The sequence below is a fragment of the Hippocampus zosterae genome, chromosome 13 (genome assembly GCF_025434085.1).
Source record: "Hippocampus zosterae strain Florida chromosome 13, ASM2543408v3, whole genome shotgun sequence".
Classification (NCBI taxonomy): Eukaryota; Metazoa; Chordata; class Actinopteri; order Syngnathiformes; family Syngnathidae; genus Hippocampus; species Hippocampus zosterae.
Window position 1 is genome coordinate 13,006,951 of NC_067463.1, and position 15,775 is coordinate 13,022,725.

The 15,775-nt window shown below is 40.9% G+C and overlaps 1 protein-coding gene across 2 annotated transcripts in view; it reads right to left on the bottom strand.

Annotated features, from left to right (window-relative positions):
* Nucleotides 1-659: 659 nt before the first annotated feature.
* LOC127612769 (zeta-sarcoglycan) overlaps nt 660-15,775 on the bottom strand; it is a 201,749-nt gene continuing 186,633 nt past the window's right edge. Inside the window, exons 7-9 of one of the 2 annotated variants that reach the window (XM_052083563.1) lie at nt 10,689-10,812; nt 2,542-2,623; nt 660-2,457 (exon numbers count right to left, since the gene is read on the bottom strand). In XM_052083563.1, the coding sequence (XP_051939523.1) occupies nt 2,414-2,457; nt 2,542-2,623; nt 10,689-10,812 (250 nt within the window). In that variant the 3' untranslated portion in view covers nt 660-2,413. Of the gene's footprint in view, nt 2,624-10,688; nt 10,813-15,775 lie in introns of both variants that reach the window. The other variant, XM_052083562.1, reaches the window with a different exon arrangement.

The following is a 15,775-nucleotide window of genomic DNA, read 5'->3' on the forward strand; positions in this document are numbered from 1 at the left end:
AGGTTAGGTTGGGTTGTAAAAGTATAGTTTTGAACAAAACACCATAAAATGTTGAACATAAATCACAGATCCAATGTGAACTGAGAGGAGAAAAAGTGATGATTCCCAAGACTCTCTTTAAAAACAATATCTTCATTTATTTTATTTATTGGTACTCTTATATACATGGCATCATTTGTGCTTTTTGTTATCAAGAGTAAAATCAAGTCAGAGAAAAACCCCCAACTGAAAACCAGGGTTCTTTTTTTAGTTGGATCGACTGCATCTACAAACAAAGAGAGTGGTTGGGCTGTGTTTGTGTGCGTGTGTTGGTGTAAAAAGGAAATCGGTAGGTAGGTCAATAAATAGGTTGACACTTGCAGATGTCCACTGAAGGGAGTGTGAATGTCCACATTGGGATGTGCTTTTACCAACAGCAGCAAAGGCACCTGTGTATCGTTTTGTAAAAAAAAAAAAAACAACAAAATAAAAACAGAATCAGTCGATCAGTCAGCCTCAGGGCCTAAATCCTATTGAGCAAGTACAGCTCATTGCCCTTCAGGGGGTGCGGGATGACACCTGTGCAGATGACTCATCTTATTCACGTCACACATTACCTTAAAAAAATAAAAAATAAAAAAACAACAACCATCACAAAAAAAACTATCTGGAATCTCCAGTTGTTTTTGTTTTTAGATTGCAGAGCTGTTGAAGGGTTAGGCAGGATAAATGAAACATGTTTGCAAAGCCACAATGTAGAAGTTGCAGCTAAAACGACTCTCTTGGGGTTGCACACAATTTATCCCAAAGGTGTTTGATGTTCTCCCAGACCAAATTAATCTCACCATGACGTGCCAGCACTGAAAAGGGTTTTCCACAAAATGTCCCACAAAGTCAGAATCGGATTATACCAAATGAAGATGAAGAATTAAGATTCAGGGGGTCCCACCACTGAGGAAATAATTTTTACAGGTTTCCCAAGACATTGGCTGATTTAGTATAGTAGCATATCACATGAGCAACAGATAAATACAGAAATGAAAAAGGAATAGTGAATACTGTGGGGTGAGAAGATAGTGATTGGTTACTGGTTATAATTGTGTAACACACTGAAATGAAGCAGACTGAAAAAAAATACAGAAAAATATACAGCAATTACAGAAAGCATAATTGGTGGAAAAAGGGACTCCAGGGGAGAGACTCTTTGGCTGTATTCACATTGTATTTATGGTTGCCTGGCAACAAGCTGTAGACTGTGACGTATTTTGTGAAGACACTCACACTATCAAACATCCATTTGGCCATTATAATTCTTAAACATGACTTGATGCCAAATTGACTGGCCAATGTTTTGTTGTTGCCGAATTAATCAGTATTGTGTCTTTTTTTTGTGGTCCTAACGAGAAAACCAACACATCTTTAAAGTCCGATTATGATACCGGAACTGGTTTTACCCTGTTGTGGTCGAGAAGAAGGAAAGAAAGAAAGAAAAAAATCATGGACACAATACTACTGTTGCATTGGCAGATGACTGTATTCTTCAAAACACTTTCAACTTAAATTGTCATAAATAGTGAATGAAAATGGAAAAGTCGTGGAATAATTCAAGTAGAAGTGAAAAAAAATCTCATGATACACAGAGACTGTGATGTGAAAGGTGAAGCGCAACTCATTATCCTTAGTCGTGACACTATTATGTGACTGAAAAGAGTGAATGTGATTGGAGGCTTGTGGGGTTCAGTCATACTTTTAACATTTGTGTGGAAATTCCAGCAGGGAAGGGAAGGGGAAGGCCTTTCTGGTATAGCTTGGTCCAGGAGCTAACCTCATCTTCCCACTTGATTAAACCAAAAGTGGGAACTACCCACAGCTTGAACACATGATCCTCAGTTGAGGTTTACCCAAGGTCCTTGTCCGTGTTCCTGCTGGTGAGGTTACAGTCATTACCGCTAGCTTCTTGGTCGTTCGATGAACACTACACTTCCTTTCAACTTGCAGCTTTTGTCAGATGACCACTTTTGAAAATGTAAAAGCCACACGGGCATAGATATCTTGTAGTCCGACAGAGTACGGTTGTGGAACATCCATGTTCATAGCGTGACACCTTGAACTGACTGTGTCATTTCCACTAAATTCAGCCATTCTGTTGACTAACACGTCGTGCCCGTCCAAACCATCTTAGTAGGTAACGGAGCTGGTGGTCGATTCTCTCTTTCACCCTTGTTGATTCAGTTCTTTAGTTGGAACGGTCCCACGATGACTGGTGCTGCCAATATCGTATTCATTATATGACTTGCCATGTTTCAGTCTATGACAACTGGTCTTTTGACTTGCAATAGCTTTACCACCTGTTAAGATTCATTTTCATTCAATTCGTTGGCTAGCGTTAGCTTCTCTCCAAATGGTCCATTGTTTCTAGCTTTCCGTCGAACTTTCAGCTCCAGAGGCAAAAGTTACTTGTTGTTTGGCAGGTGGAGCCTCTCTCAGCAGGGGAAAGGTAGAGCTTGCCGTTTGCGCAGGCACACAGTTCGTACACGCCTGTCTGTTTGGTGTAGGTGGTACCTGCTGCCGCACCTTCCAGTGGGTCCACTGCACTGCCAAGGGGAATGTTGCCCAGCCGGATGGTGTTTGCATCTAGAAAGATCTGGGAACATAAGGGATTAAAGATTAGGACATTCAGATTTTAATTGTTGAGGGGGAAGAACGAGAAAAAAATAATTATATGTGGTAACAGAGACGGTAGGAGGGTTTACAAAAATCATTCTACAGAAATCTAATGTAGATATAGCATAGAATTTAGCGTGGTCAATTTCTACAAAAAAAAAGAGACAAATTCACCTGCATTTATTATTAAATCATATTTGGCTGGTAAAAATTGTTTGATGAAAACAATTAATGAATATAACTCAACCATATTTCGTAAATTCCCCTAGTTATTATAATAATGTTTAATTTTTTTTGTGTCTCCAGTAGAAGGCGGGGTATATACTGTGGAAAGCCCGGTAACTTGATGGAGAGAGAAAGGACAAGTGAGGAATCACATGTGAGAAGCAATTAATAATGATTTCACTCAGGCTGATGGGGTACATCTTGATCGGTTAAAAAAAACCACACACATTCACATCCAACCTCCTCTCAACAAGAGCGAAGCAAAGTCGCCGCTTCAAATGCCTTTTAAATATCAGTGTAGCTAAAAGCAGAACATCCATCGGCCATGAACCCATTCAGTACCAGCCAATTCTAGACCAAGTAAGAAAAGACGTTTAAAAACGTCTTTGGGAGTGAATGAGTTAAGCAGGATCAAGATCCGCAGAACATTTCAACCGGTCTCAAAGGCTTTCAATTGTTAACGATCCCCTTTTCACAACATTCCCTGTATAATGGACATGAGATTTCACAACCTACAGGCTCCTTAAGCTCTTGTAGATACACTAATGAATGTATAAAGGCTTGGGCCATAATGAATTCATTTGTTGTTTCAGCAGTGTTGATAATGACCATTATCTCTGACTTTCTTCATTAAAAGCAAATGTATTAGGCGTGGCAACTATTAAGGATGACCACACTTTTATCAAATGAAAGACTGTTTCCAGATGTTTGAATCCATCCATCCACTCATCCATTTCTACCACTGATGAGGAGTTTGTTTATACAGTGCGCCTACTTGTACAGCAACCATGAAAAAAATATGTAAATACAGTTACAACCAGACCCGCCTTTCTTCAACCAATGTGGAATTAAACCGCAATTTATGTAATTACACGGAACAAAGAATGCATGTCCTACCACTTACAGTTTTCATTGGTACCTTGAAATAGAGAGTTGAAATGCCTCCCTACTCCAACACACCTGATTCAAATAATCAGCTCATCAGCAAGCTCTGAGGAGGCCTGAAACTATCATGATCAATTAAATCAGGTGTGTTGGAGTGGGGAGGGATCGAAAACGGGCAGGATATGGCCTTGGAAGAACCGGAGTTCCCTACCCCTGGGTTAGCACGTCAGCCTCACAGTGCAGAGGTGCAGGGTTCGATTCTGGCTCACGTCGTCCTGCGTGGAGTTCTCCTTGAGCCTGCGTGGGTATTCTCTGGGTACTCCAGTTTCCTCCCACATTCCAAATACATGCATGGCAGACTAATGGAATACTCCAAATTGTCCTTTGGTGTAATTGTGAGCGTGGATGGTTGTTCCACTTTGTTTGCCCTGGGATTGGCTGGCAACCAATTCAGGGTGTTCCCCGCCTATTGCCCAAAGACAGCTGGGAGCTGAGATAGGCTCCAGCACGCCCGCGACCCTTGTGAGGATAAGCGAATTAGAAAATGGAAAATGGATGGATGTGACTGTGAATGTAGATTGCACACAATTTCTAATTGTCAGTGCACAGTATGTCAACACATACAGTACCTGTTGCATGCCTGTCAGCTTCCTCATGAATCTCCAATAAAAGCTGCTCAGGCTCGGTTATTGCCTTTCGGAGGAATAAACTCAGTCATGGTTGGCAACAGGGCCGAAATTTAATATGACATAGCAGACCCACCTGGCATGTCAATGACATCTAAAATGAACTAGGACATTTGGATTGGGTGGGAGAATGAAGAGAGATGGTTTTGTTTGTGTGAGGTAATTCATTTGCTACGTGGGCCTTCAGTCGGACTTTCCCTACCTCTTAATACGACCACAACTGTGACACAATTATATACAGTGTCAATATTAAACAAAAACTCAATATAACAGCATGAAATTGTTCCATGTATGCCATCTGGAGCTCTTCATAATCAGAATATCTATCTAATGACTGAAAAAAAACCCCATCCATCCATCCATTATCTACTACATAACCAGGGACTCCTCCATTTGAGGCAGGATGTAATCCCCAAACTGGAGAGGGCATTCCACCTTTTTCCGACTGAGGACGACGGTCTCAGATTCGAAGGTGCTGATTTTCATCCCAACCGCTTCACACTCAGCTGCAAACCGCAACAGGGAAAGTTGCAGATTTCAAAGATCGCAGCTTGAAGAATCCAACTATACATCATCATCCACAAAAAGCAGAGATGCAATACTCAGGCCACCAAACCGGACCTCATCAATGCAAGTACACAAGTACGTTTTCGATGCAGATGGGCCATCATCGCTGCCGACTGACAGACTGAAATAATAATGGAAAGATGACTAATGAGTACTGGTTAAAAGAGATGACCCCTTTGCACATCACGATAACAAAGACAATACTGGCAGAATGGAAAAAGTAGAATTTTAATCCATTGAGCATATACGTGATTACACACCAAAGAATAGAATTTGCACATGCTAATCACGCCAAATAATTCTCCACCCAATATTCAAACTCTGCCTTTGCCGAGCATCAGGCCAAGTTGCCACAAATTGTCATACCCACAAACACAAAGCCTACAACAATCCAACCAGGTGGGAGGTGGTGACAGTCTTTGAGTGTTTTACACAGACCATTAGGCTTCCTGAATGGACGGACAGGTGAAGTGACGCTGACAATAGACTACATGATTGCAGCACAAATTGACATCAAAAATGACCAGTCTCCTTGACCACAATCACACACACAAATCGTACATATCAAATGCACAAACCACAGAAAAATACTACACGGGCAGACCCACTGTGAATAAGTAGTAAAAGAGAAATGTAATGACAATTCACACGGAAACATATTTAATAAAGAATTTAAATGAATAAAACATGAGCAGAGTGAGAGTGGCAAATAAATCTCACCGTATAATGTTGGCCTGTACTATTGAGACACATGTCACACAAAAGGCAGAAATAATTATCAAGAATGTAAGCGAGGTGCTGGTTGGTGGCTCACACAGGGACACGAACAATTGGGGCTTGAAGCTGACCTCAAGTGTCCACTTCACAAAGGAGATCTGTGATTACCATGGCCAACTTCACATCATCTGACCGGAGAGGTCTACTTTCAGCTTCTTATGAGCATCCTTTACTTGGTATGCTTTGACCTCCTGCATGGACTCGAGCAAATTAATTTCTTTTTCTGCCATGTCAAGGACTGCGCCTCTCATGCCCCAAGGAATGACAGGAGCCGCTTCGAATGGAGACGAATGAAGTCGGCTGTGTTCGCACCCACAATAGCCCCAAATGCCCATTTCTAACTGCGTCAAGCTGAGTGCAAACACCAAAACCCAGTCTAGACGGCCTATGTACACATTTATACCATGCCTCGCACTAGACGTGCACTGGGTACTCAAACAGAGGCCACAAACCCCACACAGATGTTCCACCTGAGATTTGGCTGTGCTCTACTGGCTGTGAGTCAGAAATAGAAACCGCTATTTGTGTTACTGTAGGGTGAGTCAAGTCTGTAAATCTATTTGTTGTTTTTTTTTTCTGTGTGAGGCAATTTAATTTGAAAGTGTCATTGCCATTGTGAGACCCAATGACTGTGACTGATTCCTTCCAGCGTTTTAATTCACTCAACGTTCTGCTGCTCTACACACAGGTTAATGGACAAACACAAGCAGAGCAGCCAAAACATTACACTTTAGTCAACCAACACCTCCAAGCTAAAGTCTTGATAAGCCTTGATATTGTTCCAACAAGCCTTGTGGTAACATGAATTACAAATTATATATTTCTATTACACCGTTGACCTCACAACGAGGAAAACATGCAACGAATAGAAGATAAAGAATATGTGAGATTTGTGAGGAATGACTTCCGCTGCAAAACTGTGCCAATTAAGTCATGTGAGTGCGCCCTCCAGATTTAACAAACATAACATCATGTGCAGTCCATTCAAAACACCCCTTTGTACAGTGGCTGTTCTTTCAGAGGTGAAAGATGAAAACACTAACATCGCGGCTCGAGCCACCAACTGCAAGCTGTTATCCCCCCTTTGCATCTGAGGCGTAGGTTTCGATAAACTGAAAATGTATTCAAACAGTTTCAACCTTTTTTAAAAAAAAAAATTACAATGTGCTTTGTATGTTTAGGTTACAGAAAAAACACAAAACATTTTTTCCTTTTTTTTGTACTGTCGTGGGTGTTTTTAAAAACATGATCCCTATCCCAATTAGTCCTTAAAATCAAGGTTCCATTCTGCTCCATTAATCATTGTGTGACTTGGTGAATTAGGTCACAGTAAAAAAAAAAAAAAACAACAACAAAACAAAACCAAAAAACTTTACCTGTGCGAGGATGGTTCAGCGGTTTGGTAGTGAACATATTTACGGAATACATTTTAAATAAAGAAGGAGCACACACTCACAAACACACAGTATAACAGAACATCCAAATGGGAGCATGTTTTGAAATCAGATGAACCCTCATCACAGGATGTACTCTTTTTTTTTTAAACATCCATTTGTGAAATAAAGATTGGGTTACTCATTTTTTGTATGATACATTACTATTAGGGTCGTGAGAGTGAGAGAGATTAAGCACAAAATAACACAAGTAAGGACAATAATGAGAGGTACTGCCAGGATTGATTTGAATGGAAGCCATTTCTTTCCTACTTTTAGCCCATTTGGCTTTAATTCCAGGACTGTGTTTCCAAACTTTCTAAACTTTAATAGTCCCTTCTTAAATGCCAGTTGCTGACAACACTGATTTGGCTTTAAGCCTTGCTGTCCCACACACTTTAATTTTGTCCTGCAAGATCGACAGAAACATCTATTTTCTGCCATCCTCCTCCACCTTGCACTCATTTCATCCGCCCCTTGCATTCTTCCACCTTCAGATGGCCTCTGTTCATTTGACAGGGTCAGCAGTCAGGCAAAATTCAAATCGGAACATATGAAAAGGAACTGTAACTGGATAACTGCCCATGAAGGGATCTGCAGTGTGCTTATTTGGAAAATCACCCCCAGCTTCGACAGTGTTGATTCCATTTTGGGTGAGATGATTTGAAGATGAGGCAACACATGTAATCCAATGCTGTGCCCATGCTGCCTCCCACAGAGTGCAGTTTGTACAGTGATGCAGGGAACACCATCTCTACAGCGCAAGGTTCTCTCAAAGTCTTTTGGGAGGTCTGAGCCTCTGTTGGCATGAGGAGATTCTAAATCAGTGGTCCCCGACTTTTTTTGTGTCATGGACTGGTTCAGAAAAGTACATGCTGTTCGCAGACCGGCAACCATTCGCCAGGGGTTGTGTTGCGGGCGGGTGGGTGGTTGGAGGTGGTGGTGTGTGTGTGTGTGTGTGTGTGTGGGGGGGGAATCAATTATGTTTTTCATTGCTGTTTGATACCATTGGACAACATCTCCTGTGGTTGCACTGTGGTGGAGGAAAGACATTTAATCTGTGCTGTATGTTGGACATGGAGCATATTTGACAATAAAAGCTGACTTGACTTGATAATTACAAAGTAATTAAACATTTTATCACAATTTTTAAATTATTTCAAACATTACATCAACTGCACAACAAATGTAGAACAATACAAAAGAACACAATGAACACATCATCAGACACTGACTCATCCCAATGCTATAATTGAAGTTTTCACTGCTAAAATCAGTTGACTCGTCAAAACAGACACTCAGGACAATTTTCTTTGGCCATAAGACATGACAGAGTCTCTTAACATTTGTGTATTCACTTAAAATTCGCCAGGTTGATTTTGATACACATGCATACTTTCCATATTTGTGGTATTTCTTGTTTTCATTGAGCCCTGAAGATTTTCCTGTCAGAACTGTTTTCCTGTGCCAACGTATTGAAAAACACTGTATTACTCAATAATCATTCAATTTTAATTCATGTCAATAATTTGTTAATTATATTTAGATTCTCTTAATAGGGAAATAACAAAAATAGGACCGTGGACTTGTATGTTTTTAGAAAAATTAAAACACGAGGGGCCCTTGAGGATGTCAATCAATGGCAGCTTTAGCAGAGAAATCAATGGTACTTTAAATTACAGTTCCAAATCTCACAATAAATCAAATTTGCACATTCAACATTATTTTTAATCAAAAGGTTGACACATTGCTGTAATCAGATCTCCATGCTATCATCTTTGCAAATCTCAGCACATCTCGTCTGCTATTTTGAGTGCTGATGTAATTTACCATTAAATTGTGGTTACATTTTGGCATGTGACTGTGTTCATTAAAAAACAAATATCATGACAACGAAGTTGAACGTTTGAGCCTTCTTGATGGATTTACACAGCCATTTCCGTACATTTGACTCGTAGAAGAGGCACCACGCTACAAGTCCTTCATGCCTGCATTTATTCATTTGTAGAGCTTTACATGGTGTCAAACTGTGCTGTAGTCCTTTTGCAACTCAGCTCTAACATGCACGATATTGTTCACTTCCTGGGAGACATCCATCAATGCATGGACAAGAAGGAGAGAGAGAGAGAGAGAGAGAGAGAGAGAGAGAGAGAGAGAGAGAATGGACGAGAAGGGAACAGTGGACAAAAGAATGCATGAAATGCAGAGACAGAGAGAACGGACACAAAAGAGGCAAAAAAAAAAGGTTCACTCCTTCTTCTTATAAAGTGACAGTCATGCTGATGTACAACCCTGGCAGCCGAAAGTTAATTAAATAGGCTGGGTTACTCAGATATGAGAGCCTGAGAGGATGGAGGAGGATGAGGACATGTAAAATAGGTTTTTCCGAACTGTAATGTGAACATCCCTGGCAGTGCATTGTTTCTCTTGCCACAAAAAAACAAAACAAAAAAAACCCCCCACATCATCAGTCTGAATTTGTAATAGCCAAAGTCGGCTGGCATTGGCTCCACTCCTCCTGTGACGCTGAACAGGATCAACGAAACATAAAGCACATCAATGGGTGCCCTCATTGAATGCTAAATTTAAGTCCAACGCGTGGGTGCGTAATTATAGGGATGAAGTTGTGTACTTTTCCTGATGAAGGGTCAGTGAAGAACCAAGATAAGGAAAGAAGTGGGCGAAGCGAGGGGATATGAGAGGATTCTGAGAGGGTTGTGGAAAGGAGGAAACGAGAAATGTGTTTTCGAGAGTAGCATCAAACTTGATTTCTAAGCCTTCTAGAATCGTGCGTTCGTGTGCGTGTATGTGTGAGTGTGTGTGCATGTTTGAATTTGAGAGAATGGTAGAAGGTGAGAGGGGGTGAGAAAGAGAGAGAGAAAGTGTATTCAATATATGATGGAACCTGACAGTGTGTCTAAAGGATGAGGCATTCTTCTGTTAATTACAGAATTAATGACACACTGTCATTGACACACACACACACACACACACACACACACACACGCACACACACACACACACACACGCGCGCGCGCGCACACATGCACACTCACGAACTTACACACTGACATTGGCCAAGCATGAGCTCTTGCTCCCATGTGGCAGGCTGTTATTCAAAGAGACAGACAGTAAGATACCAGGCTAATAGAACACACACACATGACGGCGGCAGATGACAGGGAACCTCATCAGAGCGGCTTTAATGAAGTCACTTTCCCAAACACAAGAGAGGAGGCGAGAAAAGAAAGACAGGGTCGCTCGATTGATGATGCTCATTAGCCTAGCAAGGTACTTTAATGAAGGAGGCCCCAAACTGTCTTGTATATAAAAGCACACAAACCAGACAAGATAAACACAGAAATCATACATAGAAATGTCATGACATTGTAGGAATACAGATCAATCGCAGACTGCACGCAAATTTCCTCTCTATTCTTCAGTGAGGATCGATAAAATATTGTATACTCGCCTCTCCTTCTGAGGACTGCAGCAGGAGGTCTTTTCGACATGACGCCGTGAAGTCTCCAACCCCAGCATTCACCTCCACACCTCGGGGCGCCTCAAGAGTTAGGGTCCGGGTTGGGGACTCAAGCCTGAGAAATAGAAACACAATTTCAGTTTGGGGAAATCAGCAGATTGCATGATCAATACGGATGAGTAGATGATGTGAATGATACAGAGGGGCGTGAAGCAATGACGGCCAAAAGCTAAATGTAACTCTTAGTTACTACCGTCAGTGATTGCATACTGTAAACCAATCTGAAGTTGGGTGAATCCTGTATAAAAGAAAAAACAAACATACGAGGAGGGGTGCAACTCATATGGGTGAGAGATTTAAATGAGGATTAGGGAGAGGAAGGCAACTTACGGTTTTACCCATGTAAAATTTATAACGCCAGCAATACGGGTAAACAATCCAACTACGGCTGGAAGGGAGATTTCAAGTGTGCTTCAAGCAGATAAGTGATGGACAACATATCCTCAATAGTTGCAGTGCTACACAAAAAGCCTTTCAGACGATATATTCATACCATCGAGTGGAAAAACAAAACCATTATCCTTATATTGCCATTTGGGAATGTAAAGTAATTTTAAAAGAAGCTCGATGTAAACGCTGAATATGAAGACATCCAAATTAACATTCTGAAGTGCTCAAAAGAGCATAGACCGGCTGGCGTCGCTCTCCTTGAAGCGTGCAAGGTCAGTAGCTCTTGACACAAAAATGAAAATATGAAAAGATTAAACAGCATGGTGGCATTAGATAAGTGCTACTGTTTTCGCTCAAGGGGAAGCTGGCAAATCAAATTGAATAAGGCCCTTTTGGCGAAGCGGAGTGAATTACAATTGATGATTGGGGAGTATAATAAATTAAATAGCATACTCACGAAATCAAATTGGAAAAACACGATGCTATTGGGACATTTGTCTAGATAAGTTGTGCCCCGATTTTCCTCCTCTGTTTCTTTAAGCTCTACTCAGGGATTAAAGGGGAAAATAAAACAAGGCAACGAGCAGATTAACCTAATGCATGGTGTCCATTTTCTGGCCATATGGGGGCCATTATCAACCTAATGCTCATCAATATTTTAAGGTCTCCAAAGTCGCCAAAATGTTTACCCTCAGGCTCGCTCTGAAAAGTTGGGGTTCCGTTTCATCCGAACAATAATATGCACCATCATTAAAGAAGCAAGAAGATTACTTCGAAGAGGTTTTCCTTTTGTGTGCAGATGCAAATACAAAACAGAAAGATGGAAACGGGTCTCGGTCAAGAGTATTCTTTGGTCATCAAAGGTAATTATTATTTTTTGATTAGCTGGTGGTAAAATATTTTCTTCTTTTTTCCATCCAAATACATCAATAACATTGTGACATAACACTTTGAGTTGAATAATCGCACATGTGCTCTGACATGGTGGTTGAAATGGTAGAAGCAACAAGTGCAGGCAAGAACTAAAAAAATAAAAATAAATTAAAAAAAAGCACAATAAAAATGGTAACAAAAATAAGCAGAAACAATGACAACTGTAGACATGCACTCAAGTTAATAAGACATGACTTGTAAAACACAAGGGACGGCTCAAAACCGAAACAAAGACAAGAAGGCGTGGCTCATGAAACCAGGAGAAATCCCCCTAGGTTAAACAACAAGGAACATAATGCAGGCAATCGAAAACTGTTTATTGAAACAACACCAAAATAACTTTAAAGAGGACAGAGGATGTAATGTTTCCACAAATCAAACCCGATGTCTGTGACCCATGTTCAAAATCCCAGAGAAATACAAAATTTACAGGACACCGCGTCTGAAACAGCATCAAGTCATGCAAATGATCCAATGCTCATCACTCCAGTAGCGCGAGAGGGAAGGAGATGGACAGCATATCTCCAATAGTTGCAGTCAGTAGTCAGCGATATGTCAAACGCTGAGTAGACTCCTGAACAATGTGAAAGTCACGGAACAACAGGATGGAAGCTGTCTATGACATAACAGTACGACAGATATGGGGAAAAAAGTCGACCAAGTCAAAGAAGTCAACCGCAAGAATAAGTCGCCTCTGAGTATAAGTTGCAGGTTCAGCTAAACGATGGGAAAAAAGTGTGATTTATAAGATAAGATATCCTTTATTCGTCCCACACTGGGGAAATTTACAGCCTCCAGCAGCAAGAATGTATGTAGAAAGAAGAAAGGAGAAAGAGAAAAAAACCAACAAACATCTTTCAATTAAATGCAGTATGAACACAAAATGGATAAATCGCAGTACTATTTACAAATTTCCTTCACATCATTTAATTATTATTATTATTATGATTGTTATTTTCTTATTCATCAGCCTGACAGCAGTCGGTAGGAACGAGCGTCGGTATCTCTCCTTCTTGCAGCGCGGGTGTAACAGTCTCTGGCTGAAGGAGCTACCAAGTGCTGTCAGGGCGGGCTGGAGGGGGTGGGAGGGACTGGCCATCATAGCTTTTAGCTTAGTTAGCATCCTTCTGTTGCCCACCTCCTCCAGAGTGTCAAGGGAGCAACCCAGGACAGAACTGGCCTTCCTGACCAGTCGCTCCAGTCTCTTTCTGTCCCGGGCCGAGATGCTGCCTGACCAGCAGACAATGCCATAATGGATGGCCGAGGCCACCACCGAGTTATAGAACGTCTTAAGGAGTGACCCCCGAACCCCAAAAGACCTCAGTTTCCTGAGTAGGAAGAGTCGGCTCTGTCCTTTCCTAATCAGGGTGTCCGTATAGTCTGGCAAACATGGTAAATGTGTTATAAATCCATCCATCCATTTTCTAATCCGCTTATCCTTTCGAGGGTCAAGGGCGTGCCGGAGCCTATCCCAGCTGTCTTCGAGCAGTAGGTACGCCCTGGACCGGTTGATGTTAGAAATCTACTATTCTTTTTAGTTTTAATGCAAAGAGCCTTTCGATGTCAACACATACATGAAGTCAAATGAATTCAATTCATTTTGGGTGGAAGCAGGTGAGGGCAGTGGAGGCGTAGATGAGTCATGAGAAGCTTTATTGCTGAGACGCGGTTCAACTGTTGTGCAGCGAGGTGCTTGAGACGGTTATAAAAAGGTTTGGAAGTCAGGACTCCACATTGGGTTTGACTTATCGATCGGTGAAAGAAAATAGGGAAAAAAATGAAGTCAGAAGTTTTGAGGAAGAGAAACAAAAATAGAGACGAGGATAAAATTGAATATGCTCGCGACACATTCGTGTGCCGTGAGCGATCATCCAGTGTGCCATGAGAAATGATCCAATATCAGTTATCTGTACAAAAAATGATGTATTTTCTTTTAAAAACATGCTTTTGTTTATTAATTATGCCTACCATCTGAAAAATGAATTTGAAGAATGTTAAAACGTTCCATAAAACAGTATCATGGCAACCGCTTGACCTGGAACTGATGATTTCCATTTCTATAATTCTTCATGGCAAAATTACTGACAACTTTCAAACTAATTGTAGCTCAGCCAGAGTACTGGACAGCGTATCTAGTTAACGTTATACCGTTCTGGGAAAAATGCTACGTTTGTAAAATGTAGTCAACAAGTGCGTTCAAGCGGTACGTTTCAGGTGCATCCGAACGCACACTCAGAGAAATTCCATTTCATGTATTAAATAACAGCATTTGGTTTTCATCCTGTACACATGCTTAATTGGTGTACAGAGAAAGTGTAGCTGTTACACATTAGCTGACTTGACAGCTAAGCTAAGTACACTGAAGGTCTGACGAGCCGACACGCATGCTTACTTATGAACTATCACGTGTCTCATCTGGTGTCATATTTTGTTTCTCCCACTCAGATTTATGTTGAGCATGTATTTAAAGATGTACACAACCCGTTTTTTGTTTGCTCTTAATTTCCACCAATCAATTATTCCGACTACTTTGATGAAGGCTGCATTGTATAGGGGTGCACAGGCATTTATAAGAACAAAGAGGGGAAAAAATGGATGGTGTTGTATCAATACAATGTTCAATTTGAATTACTATTGTCAGAGAGGTAGAGCATTAGCATGATATTTATTATTGTGGATGCTGTTTGTACTGGTGTAGAACTGAGTTGCACCATACTGAGAAGAAAGAAACCGCACCATTTAGAATACGGCTCATGCAGGTGTACATTATGTGGTGACCGAGGAGTGTATAATGGAGGTTCCTCTTAATGCCTTTTTTTATTGCTGTTAAAAGGCTTTCGGTGATCAAGTTCTCAGTTCATTAATGTGCATTATGAATGCAGCAAGTGAAATTGAGGTGTCGACTTTTACTTTTAAATGCATGACGTAAAATAGATGAGGCTAATCTTTCCATCCGTCTTTTACAAGACTCACCACGAATTGCAATGAGACATTTGTGTGAATGAAAATAGTTCTGATCCAATGACATGAGCTTTACCGTTGAAAATAGGACTGAATAATACTGACAATGGTTATAAAGATGATCTTGGCACAGTTGGGTCGCCGTACGTATGGTAAGGATAACTCTTTATCCTAAAGGCTCGTAAGCGGTACACTGACTTCCTGCAGACAGAAATTACTTACAGCAGACTTACAATTGGCAATCGTGCCTCAAGGCTGCATTATCGTTCATTCATATACTGTACGATGAATCCTTTCACAGCACGACTGTATTTATTGTTTAAGACAGTGGTGTCCAAACTACAGCATCCATTTTTCAGTGACTCATGGCATCCCCCTCCCCTCCCCCCAAAAAACAAAGAAACCTTAACTGAAAATGACCAGCAAGGTTAGTTTAAAAAGTTGAACGTGGGCAGAGTGAGTAGGAAGGGTGTCAGAAAAATAAGTGCCATTACTAGTAACAAATTTGTTTACAAACTGCAGAAGTTTTCTCTATATTCTATATCTTAAAGTCACTTGACTACAGCTTGTTCTTTTTTTTTTTTTTTTTGGTTCTGATTGTGGAGATGCGATACGGCTGCTGTTAATTGCAGAGCTGGATTTACTCTGTGAAATAGATGGCTGTTGACACCCCCAAAAGCAATTTGCTTTAACACCTTCAACAGAAAGCTGGTGAAATTAAGTAGACAGAACAA